The 17,317-nt window shown below is 54.2% G+C and overlaps 1 protein-coding gene across 1 annotated transcript; it reads left to right on the forward strand.

Moving 5' to 3' along the window:
* The first annotated feature begins 7,802 nt into the window (after positions 1-7,802).
* GJA4 (gap junction protein alpha 4) lies at positions 7,803-10,586 on the forward strand. Its single transcript, XM_047793251.1, has 2 exons — positions 7,803-7,897; positions 9,045-10,586. Exon 2 carries the CDS (start codon positions 9,062-9,064, stop codon positions 10,061-10,063), a length of 1,002 nt encoding a protein of 333 aa, XP_047649207.1. The 5' UTR covers positions 7,803-7,897; positions 9,045-9,061; the 3' UTR covers positions 10,064-10,586.
* The last annotated feature ends 6,731 nt before the right edge of the window (positions 10,587-17,317 follow it).

Below are 17,317 nucleotides of genomic sequence, written 5' to 3' on the forward strand. Positions count from 1 at the left end.
GGTTGGCTCTTCTCTGTTCTCCCACAGTCCCATGACCTCCAGATCCTGAGAGGAGGGAAGGTAGCCCTCAGAAGGGGAGAGAGAGAGGAGAGGGAGAGAGACACAGAGAGAGAAGAGCTCCCTTCATGTCTCAGTGGTTAACAAACCCGACTAGGACCCATGAGGATGCGGATTCAGTCCCTGGCCTCTGTGGGTTAAGGAGCTGGTGTTGCCCTGAGCTGTTGTGTAGGTCACAGGTACAGCTTGGACTCCGTGTTGCTGGGGCTGGGGTGTAAGCCAGCAGCTGTGGCTCCGATTCAGCCCCTAGTCTGGGAACTTCTATGTGCCGTGGGTGCGGCCCTAAAAAACAAAAACAAAAAAACAGAAGGGGAGAGAGAGCTCCAGCCCTGAAGTTAGGCTGGAACTGGAGTTGAGCCAGGCAGGATCTGGGCGGGAAGCTACCAGATACAGGTTGTAATTGTAGATGTGGGCACAAGAGGGCGCCATGCTCCCTCTGTAACAGCACCTCTAGCCCTTTCCGGAAAGACCCTCCCTTGAGCACACCGCACTCCCTCCTCCTTTTGTAATCCAATCTCTGCCATCCACAACCCATATCCCCTCCTTGTGTACACAAAATCCCTGTTATTCATACTCAGTCCTTCCGTATGCTCACAACAGGATCCTCTAAAGGCGTGCAGCCCAGCCTCGCCCAAGCCATATCCAGCTCCTAATATTTTCCCTGCACATTTTCTCCACTCCAGGCCCCTGGCAGATGCTGAGACTGCACAGGGGAGCAGGACCTGAGCCCAAGGAGCTCAGAGCCTGGGGGAGACAGAAATACACTCATCTCTTGCACTAACCAACTCTGGGCAGCTCATAGCCCCACTCCCCGTACTATGTGATGACCTGAAATTTAGGGGACACCAACATCCACGCCAGGTCAGACTGGAAAGCAAAAGGAAGCGCAAGGCTGTACTGATCCAGAGGAACAGTGAGTAACTATCAAAGCCAAGGCCAGGAGGCAGTGGGCCAAGAGGCAATGCAGGCAGGGAAAGGTTGGGTCCTTGCGTCGAAAGAATGGGCTGGGGTTCACCTTTGCTCTCGTGTATGGCCATTAGTGGGGTGAATAAGCCAGCCAGGTATAAAGGGCCCAGGGCTGGGCTGATACCCTGCCTCCCAGGTTGAATCATGGCTTAACCACTTCATGACCACAGCTGCACCTTGTGCATGCTTTTAGAACCTGGGTCTTGTCATTAGTGCAATGAGAATTGTATCAATTGGCGTCTCAACAGGAAACGGGTGGCACATTCAAACCGAGTACCTTCGAAGAATTTCCTGGAGGGACTGTTTTTAAAGGTATGGGCATAATTAAAGAAACCCATAAAGGGTACCCTGGGGCTAGTCCCAGGTAGCAATGGACAGGATTGCCACACAGGAGCTGCAAGGACGCATCCAACCACAACCACCAAATAAACACCATGACTTCACTCTCCCATCTCCTGCTCACCTGCCAGTGGCTCCCACTGACCCAACACGACCAGAAGCCAGAGGGCAAAGGAGCCAAGAGAGGTAGCCTGCCAGGGCACAGAGCAGATCCCAGGGGCAAGGGAATATATTCATCCCAGCACTCAGGACAGTACCTATTCCTAGGATTGTTGTAGAGATCAAAGGAGACGGTGGGAACACACTAGTACAGCACTAATGTATCTAGTAAATGTCTAGGCATGACCGACCATGCTTAGGAAAGTCACTGCCTGCTGCCCAGGTCACCTGGGTCAGTCCCAGCTTGCAACAGATAGTTGCAAAGGTCCCAGGGAGGCGTGATTGCCACCTCTTTGCTGCCTTCCAGCAACCTCCAAGGTGATTTCTGTATCCTGGACAAGGGTAGCTTGGAGGTCAGAGCAATCAGAGAACATGGGCTATCCCAGCACGGATGGAGCCTTGGGTCCTGGCTCCGCTTCTGCAGACTACAGATGAGAGAATATTCCAGCTGAGCGTCCTGCTTTGGCCTGAGAGCTGTCCGTCCGTCCATCTGTCCATCCGTAGCCCTGCTGCTCATGCCTTCCACACAGCATGTGTTGTTTGTACCATCCAGAGTCTCCAGCACACATCACTGTCACCACAAGGTGGCTCTCATGTCCCCAGGGCCTTCTCTTTACACCTCCATCTCTTTTCCCATCACATGAGGATCCATCAATAGCACTTATGATAGTTGAGATTTCATACACGCCTCTTCAAGTCCATGTCTACTGCAAAATGTAACAGCCACCCTGCAGTCCAAGGTAAATAGAGATTTTTTTTGCTTTTTTTTTTTTTCCACAGCATATGGAAGTTCCCAGGTTCGGGGTCGAATCAGAGCTTCAGCTGCCAGCCTACGCCACAGCTCCAGCAATGCCAGACCCAAGCTGTGTCTGCGACCCACACCACAGCTCATGGCAATGCCAGATCCTTAACCCACCGAGCAAGGCCAGGGATTATTTTGCATCATAACCCTGATCCAAGCCTCCTGACATGGACTGAATATGTTCCCCGGAATCCATGAGTAGAAATGCCAACTTCCCAGGTAATGGCATTAGGAGGTGGTGCCTTTGGGGAGTGATTAGGTCATGAGGGCGGATTAGTGCTCTTAGGAGAAGAGACACCAGGGGGATGGTCTTTCTCTCTCTGCCGTGTGAGGACACACTGAGAAGACAGCCAGATGTAACCCAGGAAAAGGGCCTTCACCAAGAATCCAACCAGGCTGGCACCCTGATCTTGGACTTCCAGTCCCCAGAACCACGAGAAATACATTCTTGTTGTTTAAGCCATTCAGCCTGTGGTATTGTCACAGCATCCCTCACCTGGGTCACTGCCACAATCTCCCTGCCTCCTGCCCTCAACTCTGGGTAGAGTCAGGCATGCCCAGGGTGCTCTGGGGAGTAACACCCGTGACCAGAGAGGGGAGGAGGCAGGATCCAGTGACAAGACCCGTTAGCGGGAGCTCGTGCCCATCAGACAAAGATGGTCCATGAGAGGCGATCCACATTGGATGGAAACAACTAGGCCCTTGACCACCACCACTACCTGGCTCTGTTGTTGCCTGGGGCCACCCCAAGCAGAGCCTGTCCACCTGGACGGCCGAAGCAGACCCCAAAGGGCTAAGAGCTGGAGGCTGTCGGGGGGCCGGACTCCGCACAGCTGGGCAGCGAGTCCTCCATTGAAGGGGGATGGACTGCATCCACCCCCCAGCCCCACAGACGATTCCCTCACAGCAGCCAGCGTGCTCCCGGAACACCTAAGTCAGCCCATGTCACTCTTCTGCCCCAAATTTCCAGAGGCATCTCACACAGGCCCTTAGGGGCCTACAAGACCTGTCCTACCTGTCCCCTTGGAGAACTCACCTCTTCACCTGGCTGACCTCACTCAGTCACGTGAGGACCTCCTTGCTGAGCCTCAGGCAGAAAACACCAGGCATATTCCAGCCTCAGGGCCTTTGCGCTCACTTTCCCTCTGCCTGGAATGTGCTTGCCCCCAGAGAGTCATGGGGCTCCCTCCCTTCGTTCAGAGCCTGCATCAAAGGCCAGCTGCTTTGGGAGACTCTCTCTTCAATTCAAAACTGAAACCACCGCCCTTGCACCCCGATCCTCCTTTCCTGCTTTACTTCCCACCTGGCACTTATCACCATCTAACAGGTTCTGTATTTTGTCTGTCTCCCTCCTGCTATAAAATCCACAGATGGGGATTTTTGTTATCGCTGTTCCCTGGTTGACCTATCATCTAGGACAGAACCACAGCACCAGTGGGGTTCTTAACCTGCTGAGCCACAATGGGAACTCCTCTCCCAAATGTTTTGTTAACAATGTTTTTAGCCACCACCCACTGGAAAACGTTGTGCGCTACATATGATGCTCTGTGCTTTGATTGGCTCTCCCACCCACCCTCCGTAATAGGAAGGGTGTTCAGTAAGTATTTGTGGAGTTAATAAATTTGTATATGGGCCTGGTACCCGGCTAGGAGCTGGGGGTGTAAACACGTCCCCACTGCCTGCCCTCAAGGAGCGCACAGACTCCTGGGGGAGGGGTCGAGACAAAGCCATGTAAACGCTGCACCCCGGGTCGGGGAGGGGAAATGGGGAGTATTTCCTCTGTGCAGAGTTTCAGTTTTGCAAGATGGAAATGCTCTGGAGAGTTGCTGCACGACATGAAAGCACTTAACACGGTGCAAACAGTGACCCAGGGGCAATAGGTGAGCCTTGGAGAGCACAAACGCATCCCTAAGCCAGAGGAGGCCTGCGAGGGGACTTCTGGGAGAAGGGACATGGAGCCAAGTCCTGAACGGCTATGGGGCTGAGCGTGCGAGGGTGCTCCAGGCAGAGGGGACCACGCGGACAAAAGCCAGAGTCAGGTATGGCTGGATCACCAGGCGAAAGAAGAAAAGGGATGAGGCTGGAGAGGTGGCCGAGGTCAAGAGGCAAAGGAGAGCCATAGAAGGGCTTTGAGCAGGCGGTGTGTGGTCGGATCTCTGGGGAAGGGTGGAGGCTGGGCTCGGGGAGGAGGGCGGGGCTGGAGGCCTGGAGGCCAGGAGGCCAGAAGACCAGCTGGGAGGCCGCTAAGGTGATGGCCTCAACAGGGTCAGGGCAGTGGGAATGGTGGGAGGTGTGGGGATCTGGAGACACGTCCCAGGTGGAATGGCCAGGTCATGGGCTTGTCTGGGCTGGCCCTGGCTCCGCCTTTCCGGGAAGGGGTGGGGTCACTCAAACCCTGACCGCCAGAGCCCCTGAGGAAGGGGTGAGGGTGAGGGCAGCTCCTCCCTCCTTCCCAGCAGATGGGATCAGAACGGCTTTGGGAGGGCCCAGCCACAGGAGAGGAACTCTGGGAGCAGAGGCTGCAGTGGGGGCGTGGTGAGAACCTGCCTCTGGGGACCTCCGTTCTCATGCCCTCAGGGGTCAAAACTAAGTGGGCGCAGTTGTCAGCTTTGGGAATTCAGGAGGCTTCGCTCAACGTGGCCCTGAGGGACAGGCCTGGAAGGGGAAGCCAGCTCAGCCTGATCTGGAAGTCCTGAAGTCGAAGCAAGTCCACCACACTGGCTGTCCTGCTCAGGCTGAAGGCAGGACCCTCAGGGACCCATCCTGGGGCACTGGGAGTCCAAAGATGGAATCCTGCCGTTGAGAAACACAGGATCTTTCGGCCACCAGCCCCAGGTCTCAGACCCCACCTGCCACCTTCCCTTTTCTTTCTTTGTTTTTTTTTCTTTTTTTGCTTTTTAGGGTCACAACCACAGCACATGGAAGTTCCCAGGCTACAGCTTCCAGCCTACGCCACAGCCACAGCCACACAGGATCCAAGCCGTGTCTGCAACCTACACCACAGCTCACGGCACCACCAGATCCTTAACCCACTGAGTGAGGCCAGGGATCGAATCCACGTCCTCATGGATACTAGTCAGGTTCGTTACCACTGAGTCATGACAGGAACTCCAATAGTCTGGTTCTTAACCTGCTGAGCCACAATGGGAACCCCCGTCCAAATGGTTTTGTTATAATGTTTTTAGCCATCATCCACTAGAAACCTTTGTGTGTACTAATATGCTATGTGCTTTGACTGGATCTCCCATCAGCCCTACACAATAGGAGCTACACAGGGCACAGGGGTCAACAGCAAAGTCTCAACTTCTAGGCCCTCCTCGCCCTGCCCACCAAAGCCAGTGAAGTCAGGACCTCACAGCCGCTGGTCCTTGGGCCCTTCTTCAGGCTGTTTCTTCTGCCTAGAATGCTCTCCCTGACCGGCAGATGAAAGATTGCTTCACATACTAGAGTAAGGGGAAGTCATTCTAGCGTCTACCTGAGTTAACTTGAATTTTACGCTAACTGAAACAGCCTATTTGTGCCCATCAAACGTACACTGTACATCTGCTTCAATTATTTTAGAGAAGAGTGCATTGACCAGAAGTAAAGAACGTCAGGTTAAAAATAAAGACTACATGGGCCTTCCCGTCGTGGCACAGTGGTTAATGAATCCAACTAGGAACCATGAGGTTGCAGGTTCAATCCCTGGCCTTGCTCAGTGGGTTAAGGATCCGGCGTTGCCGTGAGCTGTGGTGTAGGTCACAGACACGGCTCGGATCCTGCGTTGCTGTGGTTCTGGTGTAGGCCGGTGGCTACAGCTCCAATTTGACTCCTAGCCTGGGAACCTCCATGTGCCGCAGAAGTGGCCCAAGAAATGGCAAAAATAAAATAAAATAAAATAAATAAAGACTACATGGGCCTTCCCGTCGTGGCGCAGTGGTTAATGAATTCAACTAGGAACCGTGAGGTTGCGGGTTCGACCCCTGCCCTTGCTTAGTGGGTTGAGGATCCGGTGTTGCCGTGAGCTGTGTTGTAGGTCGCAGACGCAGCTCGGATCCCGCGTTGCTGTGGCCATGGCATAGGCCGGCGGCTACAGCCCTAATTGGACCCCTAGCCTGGGAACCTCCATATGCCACGGGAGTGGCCCAAGAAAAGGCAAAAAGACTAAATAAATAAAGACTACATCATGCCTCCCTTCCCAGGTACCAAGGCCATGCTGACTCGCCCTGTACATGCTGGTCTGGTTTGTCTTTTTTTTTGAAACCTTGAAGGAATGGACCCCTGACGTGTTTGATGTTCTTTGCTCTGACAAGATAACAAGATAACAAGAAATAAATTGTGCTGAAATCCACCCTTCTCCAGAGAAGTTCCTCAGAGTTATCTAGGAGGCCGTCTCCCAGGCAAGAGTCCGCAGTTCATCGCAAATAAAACTCTCTTCCATTCCTCTTGTAGACTGTTTATTATTTCCACAGACGTGGCTAATGCAGTCTTTCCCAAGAAACATTTCTCACCAAGACCCACCCCCACCCCCACTGACAGTTCTCAGAACTTTCCACATTTACTTGTACCCAAGGGCCAGTACCCTCTCTATTCCTGCCTCCTGCCCCAGCCACTGAGCACCCCAGGCCGGAGACCACATCTGGCTGGTTTATGGTCAAATCCCCACTTCCACTTACAATGTCCGCAGCACATGAATGTTCACAGACCGGGTGATGCTTGAATGAACAGCGGTGGGCTCTGCCCACCCCTTTCATTTCCTCCAATGTCTCCCCTCCACCCTTGTTGAAAGGCATTTAAAGGCATGAGCTAAAGATGGGGAGAGTCCCCCCTACTCAGTCTCAAGTGGTCCATGGGCATTGTCTAGTGCCCCCTGATTGCGTAGCCTGCCCGGGAGAGGGGATGCTGGAGAATTCTGTGGTGGAGCGATCCGAGCTCCCCATAGTTGCTATAGGGAGGGCAGATTATAACCCCTCTCTCCCAGCCTGGTTCCCTATGTCCTAACGCGTCTTGATGACCAAGTGCTGCCACTGTACTGGGGTCCACGGCGGCCACCCCACAAATGAGTGATCTCCCTTTTGACTGAGGGCAGTAGGCACCCAGGGTTAAGGAGGATGCCCTTCCTTCATCCCACCTGCCATCTCTCAGAGGCCCTTAGGCCAGTTGCCTGAGATCAGAAAGTGCTGGCTGTTAGTTTCAGCCACTCTGAAAAAAACTTCGCCTCGGAGGACCCCTATTCCACAGCCAAAGAAGCTGAGGCTAGGAGAGTTTGCTGGCTGGAAGACGGCGGAGAGCAGAAGGGAAAGGTGGAGGTTTCTCATCCTTTTCATCCCCCCCACCCGACGCCCCGACCCCAACTCCCGGTGCAACCTCTCAGGCCCCTTCCTTGAGAGTGGCTTCAGGGAGCCTGCATCTCCCGTCCCTCCCCGCTGGGAACAGCGCCCGCCGCCCTCCCGCCGCTTCCTGCCCCTACCCCGCCCCGCGCGCTATTTAAGGCGCCCCCGCCGCCAGGCGCCGTCCAGCAGGGCTCCCGCGGGCGCCGCTCCGGCCTTCGTGTGTCCGCACCGCCACCTGGGCCGCGGAGCAGGCAGGCAGGAGGTGAGTGGGGCTAGGGGGCTGGGGTGCCAACTCCAGCGGAGGGCAGGCAGGGATCGGCTGCCACCTGCCACAGGCTAAGGGTTGCTGCTGGGGGAACCCACGGCCGCCACGCTCACGCAGCTTGCCTGGGCCATCCTCTGTGCTAAACCAGCTTCCCATCTGCTTTCATTGTATCCTTATAACCCTAGGAGGTAGGGATATTGTTATTTCCGTTTTACAGGAGAGGAGACTGCGGCGCTAAGAGGTATCACTTATCCAAGGTCCTCATTAGTAGGAAAGTCAGGATTTGAACCCAGGTCTGGCTCCAGCCGCTGGCTCTAAACCAGCTTTGCTCTCTCGGAAAAGAAGCGCCTCCCCCTCCCCTTTGCCCTACCTTCCTCCCCCCACTCTCCCCCTGATGTCCTGGGAACTTTGTGGCCCATGCCTCCACCCTGCTATGACAGTTCCTTTCAAGAGTCTAGAATTTGGCAGCAATAGCTTTGGTAGGGGGAGGGGATGGAGATAGGGGACCCGATCCAGAGTCGGTCCTTAAACGGCAGGTGGTCACTATTGCTGACAGGTGGAGCTAATGCAGGAGGCAGCCTGGAGTGTCTAATGTGCCTTCATGCAGCACCCCCACCAACAAACTCAGAGGTTAGAGTGAGGTCAACTGGGTGAGGACTGACTCAGAAGGGAGCCAGGACGTGAGGCTTTGGGCCCCCTGAGAAGCTGAAGATAGCACCACCCCCACCCCCACTGTCTGGGGACAGCCCGTCCTGGGCAAAAGGGGGGAAGGGCATGGCACAGCTCTGTGACCTTGGATAAGTTCCTCCAATTCTCTGTTCCCTTAGGCTTGATTCAGATCTCCTTGGGCTGTGGTCATCCTGGGACTGCAGCTGGGCACAAGCGGGACACAGATGTGACGAGGCAGGGACCTTAGCTGTACCCTTGCCAGAGCTTAGCAAGCATCATAGAGATCTGCATGTAGTCCTGCTGTCTGTGAGCCCCCAGACCAATCTCTTCCCCTCCAGGACCTCCTTCCTCCCCTCCCCCTCCCCCCAGGTAAAACGGGCGTGGCCAGCCTCTCCCCCCGCCTCCCCCCGCCGGGCTTGTTGCTAGGACAGCTGAAAAGGATGCCTCGCTGACCTTGTCCCCTGTCTCCCTGCAGACAGAGGCCCAGGAGCCATGGGCGACTGGGGCTTCCTTGAGAAGCTGCTGGACCAGGTCCAGGAGCACTCGACCGTGGTGGGCAAGATCTGGCTGACGGTCCTGTTCATCTTCCGCATCCTCATCCTGGGCCTGGCGGGGGAGTCGGTGTGGGGTGATGAGCAGTCGGACTTCGAGTGTAACACTGCCCAGCCAGGCTGCACCAACGTGTGCTACGACCAGGCCTTCCCCATCTCCCACATCCGCTACTGGGTGCTGCAGTTCCTCTTCGTCAGCACGCCCACCCTGGTCTACCTGGGCCACGTCATTTACCTGTCTCGGCGCGAGGAGCGGCTGCGGCAGAAGGAAGGGGAGCTGCGGGCACTGCCAGCCAAGGACCCACGCGTGGAACGGGCGCTGGCAGCCATAGAGCGACAAATGGCCAAGATCTCAGTGGCCGAGGATGGTCACCTGCGAATCCGAGGGGCCCTGATGGGCACCTATGTAGCCAGCGTGCTCTGCAAGAGTGTGCTAGAGGCAGGCTTCCTGTACGGCCAGTGGCGTCTCTATGGCTGGACCATGGAGCCCGTGTTTGTGTGCCAGCGCTCACCCTGTCCCTACCTCGTAGACTGCTTCGTCTCACGCCCCACAGAGAAGACCATTTTCATCATCTTCATGCTGGTGGTCGGACTCATCTCCCTGGTGCTCAACCTGCTGGAGCTGGCATACCTGCTGTGCCGCTGCCTCAGCCGGGGCATCAGGGCCCGGAGGGACCAGGACACACCCCCCGCCCAGGGCACCTCCTCGGAGCCTTACGCTGACCAGGTCTTCTTCTACCTCCCCATGGGCGAGGGCCCCTCATCCCCGCCGTGCCCCACCTACAACGGGCTCTCGTCCAGTGAGCAGAACTGGGCCAACCTGACTACGGAGGAGAGGCTGGCATCTTCCAGACCCCCCCTCTTCCTGGACCCACCCCCCCAGAGTGGCCGGAAACCCCCCAGTCGCCCCAGCAGCTCTGCTTCCAAGAAACAGTACGTGTAAGGGCCTGGGTTTATGTCACCCCGCGGTGGGCCCGGGGACGTCTTGCTGCCTTTGATGTCCCCTCCTTGAAGGCTCTGCAGAGGTGAACTGTGGCTAGGGGAAGCAGCTGCGTACTGGGCATAGGGCCTCGCTGCATGTTGTTCCCGAACACCTGGGGTCTTCCAGGTGACCAGAGAGCACCACAGCTTCCCCTCCAGAACGCGGCCTGCCCCAGGCACAGACAGAGCCAGCGTGGGGTGCTCTTGGCCACGGGTGTTTGAACCCTTTGGTCTTTTTCACCTGGTTTAGAGGGACTTGGAGACAATTTACCCCTCCCCCACGGAAGAGTCACCTTTGCCCAGTTGTCCACACACCCTGTTCTCCCAGGAAAAGGCTGGTCGAGGCTGCTGGGTCGGCCTTGACCATACACACAGACAGAGCCTGTGCTGGATCTGGCCCTGTCAAGGGGACCAGGGTCTTGTTCTCATCACTCCTCCCTAGTTCCACTGTTTATCCTTCTAAAATAAACAGGACTTGATCACAAGCAAGGTGTGTACTGATAGTGTCGTGATGTGCCTTGGGGTGGGGGTTGGGAGGACAGTGTCTTTGCCCAGGCTTTCTTTGCAGGCCTGGATAATCTGTCTTTAACCTCTACAACTGCAACTCCAACTCCAACTCCAGGCAGCACCTTAAACCCGCAAACCCGGGAGTTCCTGTTGTAGCTCAGTGGGTTACAAACCCGACTAGTATCCATGAGAATGCTGGTTTGATCCCTGGCCTCTCTCAGTGGGTTAAGGATCCGGCATTGCCCTGAACTGTGGTGTAGGTCAAAGACGTGACTCGGATCCCACATTGCTGTGGCTGTGGCTACAGTTCCGATTTGACCCCTAGCCTGGGAACTTCCATATGCCTTGGGTGCAACCCTAAAAAGACACTAACAACAACAAAAAGAAACCTCAGACTCGTACATACTGCCTCTCACCAGCCCTGAGTCCTATACACCCTGACTTTTTTGTTTGTTTGTTTGTTTGTTTGGGTTTTTTTGCCATTTCTTGGGCCGCTCCCGCAGCATATGGAGGTTCCCAGGATAGGGGTCGAATCGGAGCTGTAGCCACCGGCCTACACCAGAACCACAGCAACGCGGGATCCGAGCCGCGTCTGCAACCTACACCACAGCTCACGGCAACGCCGGATCGTTAACCCACTGAGCAAGGGCAGGGACCGAACCTGCAACCTCATGGTTCCTAGTCGGATTCATTAACCACTGAGCCATAATGGGAACTCCACACCCTGCCTTTTGAAATGCCTCAACACCAGTCTCTTCTTTTCATCCTCACTGCCCCAGCCCCCTTGACCTGCTTGCTAACCAGTGGCCAAATCAGTGTCTGTCCCCATCTGCCCCAAGGCCATCCAGTGCCCCAGCCTCATTCCCCACTAGTACATGTCCTTCCTGAATGCTGCTCCCCAGGCGACCTGCCTGCCAGCCAAGCCCTTCAGAGCCCAGCTCAAATGGGCCTGCACCCCTTGGAATTTGGGGAGGCAGGTGTAGATCACATGCCCCCTCCGATCTGGGCCCTTTCTAGCCTGCCCACCTGCAGGAGCAGCTCAAGGGCCTGCACCATACCTCTTCCCCGTGCACCTGAAGCTCACCCAGTGAGAACAGGCAATGGCAGTGGGGACAGGTGGAAGGGACGGTCAGGGTCCAGTGGAAGGATCTTTCTTCCGAGCCACAGAGGGTGCAGGACAAAAAAGAAGCCATTGGACTGAATTTTGACAGGTGAATAGGAGTCTGTTGGGGAAGGAAAAGGACACTGAGTATTTGAACAGAAAACTGTGTGCAGGAGTTCCTTTGCGGCACAGTCAAAGATTCAGGACTGTCACTGCAGGGCTCAGGTCGCTGATGTGTCCCAGGTTCAATCCCTGGCCAGAGAATTTTCATGTGCCGCAGGCACAGCTGAAAAAAAAAAAAAGAAAGAAAGAAAGAAAGAGAGAGTGCTCATTGTGGCTCAGTGGATTAAGAACTCGACATAGTGTCTGCGAAGATGCGGGTTTGATCACTGACCTCACTCAGTGGGTTAAGGATCCAGATGCAGCTCCGATCCCTCGCTGCTGTGGCTCTGGCGCAGGCCGGCAGCTGTAGCTCCGATTCAGCCCCTAGCCTGGGACTCTCCATATGCCATGGGTGCAGCTGAAAAAAGCAAATTGTGTGCAAAGGCACAGAGGAGGGGAATGGTTGGGCCCTGGGGGGATGCTTAGGTTCCAATGAGCCATCTAGGATGTGGGAGGTGCAGCTGAGAATGAGGCCGGTGTTGGCAGACGTGACCTTCCACACAGAAAGTGACCCAGATGGAGGGAGCACTCAGGCAGTGGCCCTCGGGGGCAAGCTGGTTGTACCCCACACCACGGGGAGGTCTGGGGCCAGTGTTGGAGAGGGGAATGGGGTCCATCTCACGTGGCCACGTGTTTCTCTTGGAGAACCTTTACGGCAGGTGAGCAACGTGGCCCACGTCCCATCAAGGCAGGTCTTCAGAGCACCAGCTCCGTATCCCTCACCCCAGACTCACTCACTGACTGCTTCCCCATCAAGTCAGAAGGCTCAGCCTGATAAGTTGCAGCCCTCGCTCTTCCAGCTTTGGTTCCCATTGTTCCCTTGGTATCCCTAAGATGGAGTCAGAGCAGCCTCCCCACTGCTCCCCAGACTCAGCCCTGCTCCTCTGTCAGCCTGAAGTGCCCTTTCCTGCTCATTTCCAAACCCTTTAAACCTCTGTGTACTCCGGAAAAGGCAGAGCCTGAATGCAGAAGAAAGAGTAAGATGAGCTTTGATAGTCAAGGGTCCTTTATTTATTTAGCCATTCATTTATTTTTGCTTTTTAGGGCCACACCCTCAGCATATGGAGGTTCCCAGGCTAGGGATCGAATCGGAGCTGTGGCTGCCAGCCTACACCACAGCCACAGCAATGCCAGATCTGAGCCGCATCCAAGACTTACACCGCAGCTCATAGCATCGCTGGATCCTTAACCCCTGAGCAAGGCCAGGGATCGAACCCACGCCCTCATGGATACTAGTCTCAGGTTCGTTACCACTGAGGCACAATGGGAGCTCCAAGGGTCCTCAGTTTAAATGCTGCCTCCACTCTGTAGAAAGCCGTGTGGCCTTAAGTGAACCATTTTACTTCTCTGAGTCTCAGGTTCCTCACCAATAAAATGTGGATAACACTGCCTGCCTCACAAATGAAAAGAAGTAAAAACAAGAGAAAGTATACTGAGTGTGCCTGGCTCCTAGGGGTCATGCGATAAATTTGGCTCACCCTCTCCAGCACAGCTGTCACAGGACCTTCCTCCTCCAGGAAGCCCTCCCTGACGTCTCCAGCCAGTCTCCAGGGATGATCTCCACCTCTCGGCGATCTGGACCACCACTTAGTGTGAGCCTGTTTCACCTCCCCAGTGAGTCCCTAAGGATCGCCGAGGAGACACTCTCATCCACCACGGGCCCATGGTCTGCTTACTGCACCCACTTGGATGATGAAATGAGGAGTTGAATTAGACTGAGCAGAAAGCAGACAGTTCACGTGTTGGAAGTGCATAACTCCAGGAGGCTGAGGTCCTCCTCCAAGGGGTTCTCCCCCAGCCAGAGTGAGAGACCAGATCTGTGGGGTCAGAGGTTGGTCTCTTTAGAGAAAACCCAACCTGAGGGCCCTGGGAGCCTGTGTTTCTGGTATCCCCTACCTGTCCTGATTGGAAAGGTAGGAGAAGACAGGTTTAGGCAAATGAGGACAATACCCTTCCCCTCCCTCAAAGCTCACACGCTCTGAGCTTGGTGTGGGGCTGGGGTCAGGCCAGGGCCCAGGAACTTGGACCTTTGGCCAGGCTGGGGTTGGGTCCTCTAGTGGTGGCCACACAAACACAAGGGCAGATGGGCTGGAGGATTAAGGATGAGGATAGGCGTTACTGCCATGACTCAGAGGTAGCAAACCTGATAGTATCTATGAGGACACAGGTTTGATCCCTGGCCTCGCTCAGTGGGTTAAGGATGTGGTGTTGCCGTGAGCTGTTATGTAGGTCTTGGATGCGGCTCAGATCTGGCATTGCTGTGGCTGTGGCATAGGCTGGCAGCTACAGATCTGATTTGACCCCTAGCCTGGGAACTTCCATATGCTGCACCTGCAGCCCTAAAAAGATAAAGAAAAGGGGGGGGTGAGGATAGTGGATAGTGTAGTGAGGATGGGACCACAAAGACTGGGGCAGGGGGGCAGTATGTGAAGACTTAGGCAAAGGAGAGTGGCTGTAAGCTCCACCCCTATTCCCTTCCTAGGGCTGTCTTAACAAAGCACCACAGACTGGGTGGCTTCAGTGACAGAAATGTATTGTCTCACAGTTCTGGAGGCCAGGAGTCCAAGATCAAGGTGTCTGCAGGTTTGGTTCCTTCTATGTTCCAGGCTCCTGATTTCTGGTGCGTTGCTGGCAATCTTTGGATCCCTCAGCTTATGGACGAAGCATCAGCCCCGCCTCTGCCTTTATCCTCACATGGCATTCTCCCTGTGTGCATGTCTGTCTCTGGGTCCAAATGTTTGCTTGGTTTTTTTTTTTTTTTTTTTTTTTTTAGGGCCACACCTGCAGCATATGGAGGTTCCCAAGCTAGGGGTCAAATCAGAGCTACAGCTGCTGGCCTACACCACAGCCACAACACCACCAGATCCAAGCCACGTTTGCGACCTATAACACAGCTCACAGCAATGCCGGACCCTTAACCCACTGAGCGAGGCCAGGGATCAAACCCACAACCTCATGGTTCCCAGTCAGATTCATTTCCGCTGCACCAAGACTAAAACTCCTCAAATTTCTTCTTTGTATAAAGACACCAGTCATATTGGATCAGAGTCACCCTAATAACTTCACTTTAACTCTCTCACCTCTGTAAAGACCTGATTTCCATACAGGGACACATTTGGAGAGGCTGGGGGATAGCAATTTACCATACCTTTTGGGGGCACACAATTCAACCCATACCAACACTCCACCCCACCCCACCCCACCTCTAAGCACGGGTGGAGGGAGGTCAAGGAGAAAGTCAGTATATATGGTACCCAGGCATCTCCTTGGTGATGTGGCCTGGACAGAACACAGGGGATTCACCATTTCTTCCATCACATCCTTCCTCCTCCCACCAGCCTATCCCTCACTACCACCAAAATCTAAGTGGGTAACAGGTAACTTTTGGTCACAGAAAGAGCCATAGGAGGCTTGACTCCTGCCTCCCATCCCTCCCACTCGCTTGACTATGGTCCTTTCCTCCCCCTGGGCCCCAGTTTCCCTATTGTGAAATGAAAGGGTTGGATGCGAAACAGGCACGTGGCAATCAGGTACAAGGAGCCTCGCACGGAGTAACCTGTCACTCGTCATTGATCTGCAGCTCACAGTGATGTGCTATTTTTCATGAATCAGAACCGAGTCAAGATTTTTTTTTAGGGCCACACCCACAGCATATGGAAGTTCCCAGGCTAGGGGTCGAATTGGAGCTGCAGCTGCCGGCCTACGCCACACCCACAGCAACATGGGATCTGAGCCACATCTGTGACCTAGGCTACAGCTTGTGGCAATGCTGGATCCTTAATCCACTGAGCAAGGCCAGGGATCAACCGCGAATGCTCATGGATACTAGCTGGGTTCTTAACCTGCTGAGCCACAGTGGGAATTCTCAAGATTATTTCCATAATAAGGTCAATTCCAGTCACTTGAATTCATATTGCCTTCCTGAGTAGGAAAGAAAGGGATGGGGTTATGTGGAGTGCACTGGGAATTTTTCATAATCCAAGCTCATCTTATCCGCAGCCCATGGGAGCAGTGAATGCCATGGGCTTCACATAAACAAGCAAAGCTCTTGGGCTGGGTGATGTGAAAACTTCTTCCCAATCTAACTCGCGGGCTTACTGACTGCTGGGCTATAAACTCATGATTTCACTACTGACCTCCGGTGCCTTGACTGGGGCGCCATCATTTCCCCTTCCCACTAAGGTCACCATGACCACTGACATTTGCAGGAAGAGGTATTATCATTACAGGATTGTTAGAACTTCTTTTTCCACCTTAGGGCTTCTCCCACCAATCCCGGCTCAGACCTCAAGGGCCACTTGGGGCACAACAGTTCTACCCTTCCCATCCAAGCACTGCATCCACACACACACACACACACACACACACACAGCTACCAGGCTGGCCCTGAGCCTGCTCTTCTCCTACTCCTCCAGCTGATTCTGATTTCCAGTTTGGAGTTTGTCTACTTTCCTCTCTCTCTCTCTCTTTTCATTATTTATTTATTTATTTATTTATTTATTTATTTATTTATTTTGTATTTTCTAGGGCCGCCCACAGCCTATGGAGGTTCCCAGGTTAGGGGTCCAATCGGAGCTGTAGCTGCCGGCCTTCACCAGAGCCACAGCAACGCAGGATCCAAGCCATGTCTGCAACCTACACCACAGCTCATGGCAACGTCAGATCCTTAACCCACTGAGCAAGGCCAGGGATCAAACCAGCAACCTCATGGTTCCTAGTCAGATTCATTAACCACTGAGCCATGATGAGAACTCCTCTTTTTTTTTTTTTTTTTTTTTTAATGGCTGCACCTGCAGCATATGGAAATTCCCAGGCCAGGGACTGAATCTGAGCCGCAGCTGCGACCTATGTCACAGCTGTGGTAACACTGGATCCTTTAATCCAGTGCTCTGGGCTGGGGATCAAACCCACACCTCTGCAGCGACCCAAGCCACTGCAGGCAGATTCCTAATTCACCGCACCATAGCAGGAACTCCTGTCTATTTTCCTCTTAACATGTGCCACACTTCCCTAAGTGCGAGACACAATACTCCATGTGGTCAGAATAACCTAGATTATCACCTCTCTTATCTCAAAACTTCTACCTCTATTAATGCAACCTAGGATTACATTACCTCTTCTCCCTTTCATATGTAGAATTTTGGAGGGGATTATAAAGGTAGTGCATGATCGTTATAGACAATGAGATCCCACCCTCCAGGGTTAACCACTGTTAATATTCAGAAGTAACTCCCTACAGGCTCTTTCATGCATATTTTTAAATAAAATCTGAGGGACTTCCCATTGTAGCCCAGTGGTAACAAACTCAACAAGTATCCCTAAGGATTCGGGATCAATCCCTGGCCTCACTCAGTGGGTTAAGGATCCCGCATTGCCATGAGCTGTGGTGTAGGTCGCAAATAAAGCTCAGATCCCAAGTTGCTGTGGCTGTGGCGTAGGCCAGCA

Source organism: Phacochoerus africanus, chromosome 8, assembly GCF_016906955.1.
Source record: "Phacochoerus africanus isolate WHEZ1 chromosome 8, ROS_Pafr_v1, whole genome shotgun sequence".
Classification (NCBI taxonomy): Eukaryota; Metazoa; Chordata; class Mammalia; order Artiodactyla; family Suidae; genus Phacochoerus; species Phacochoerus africanus.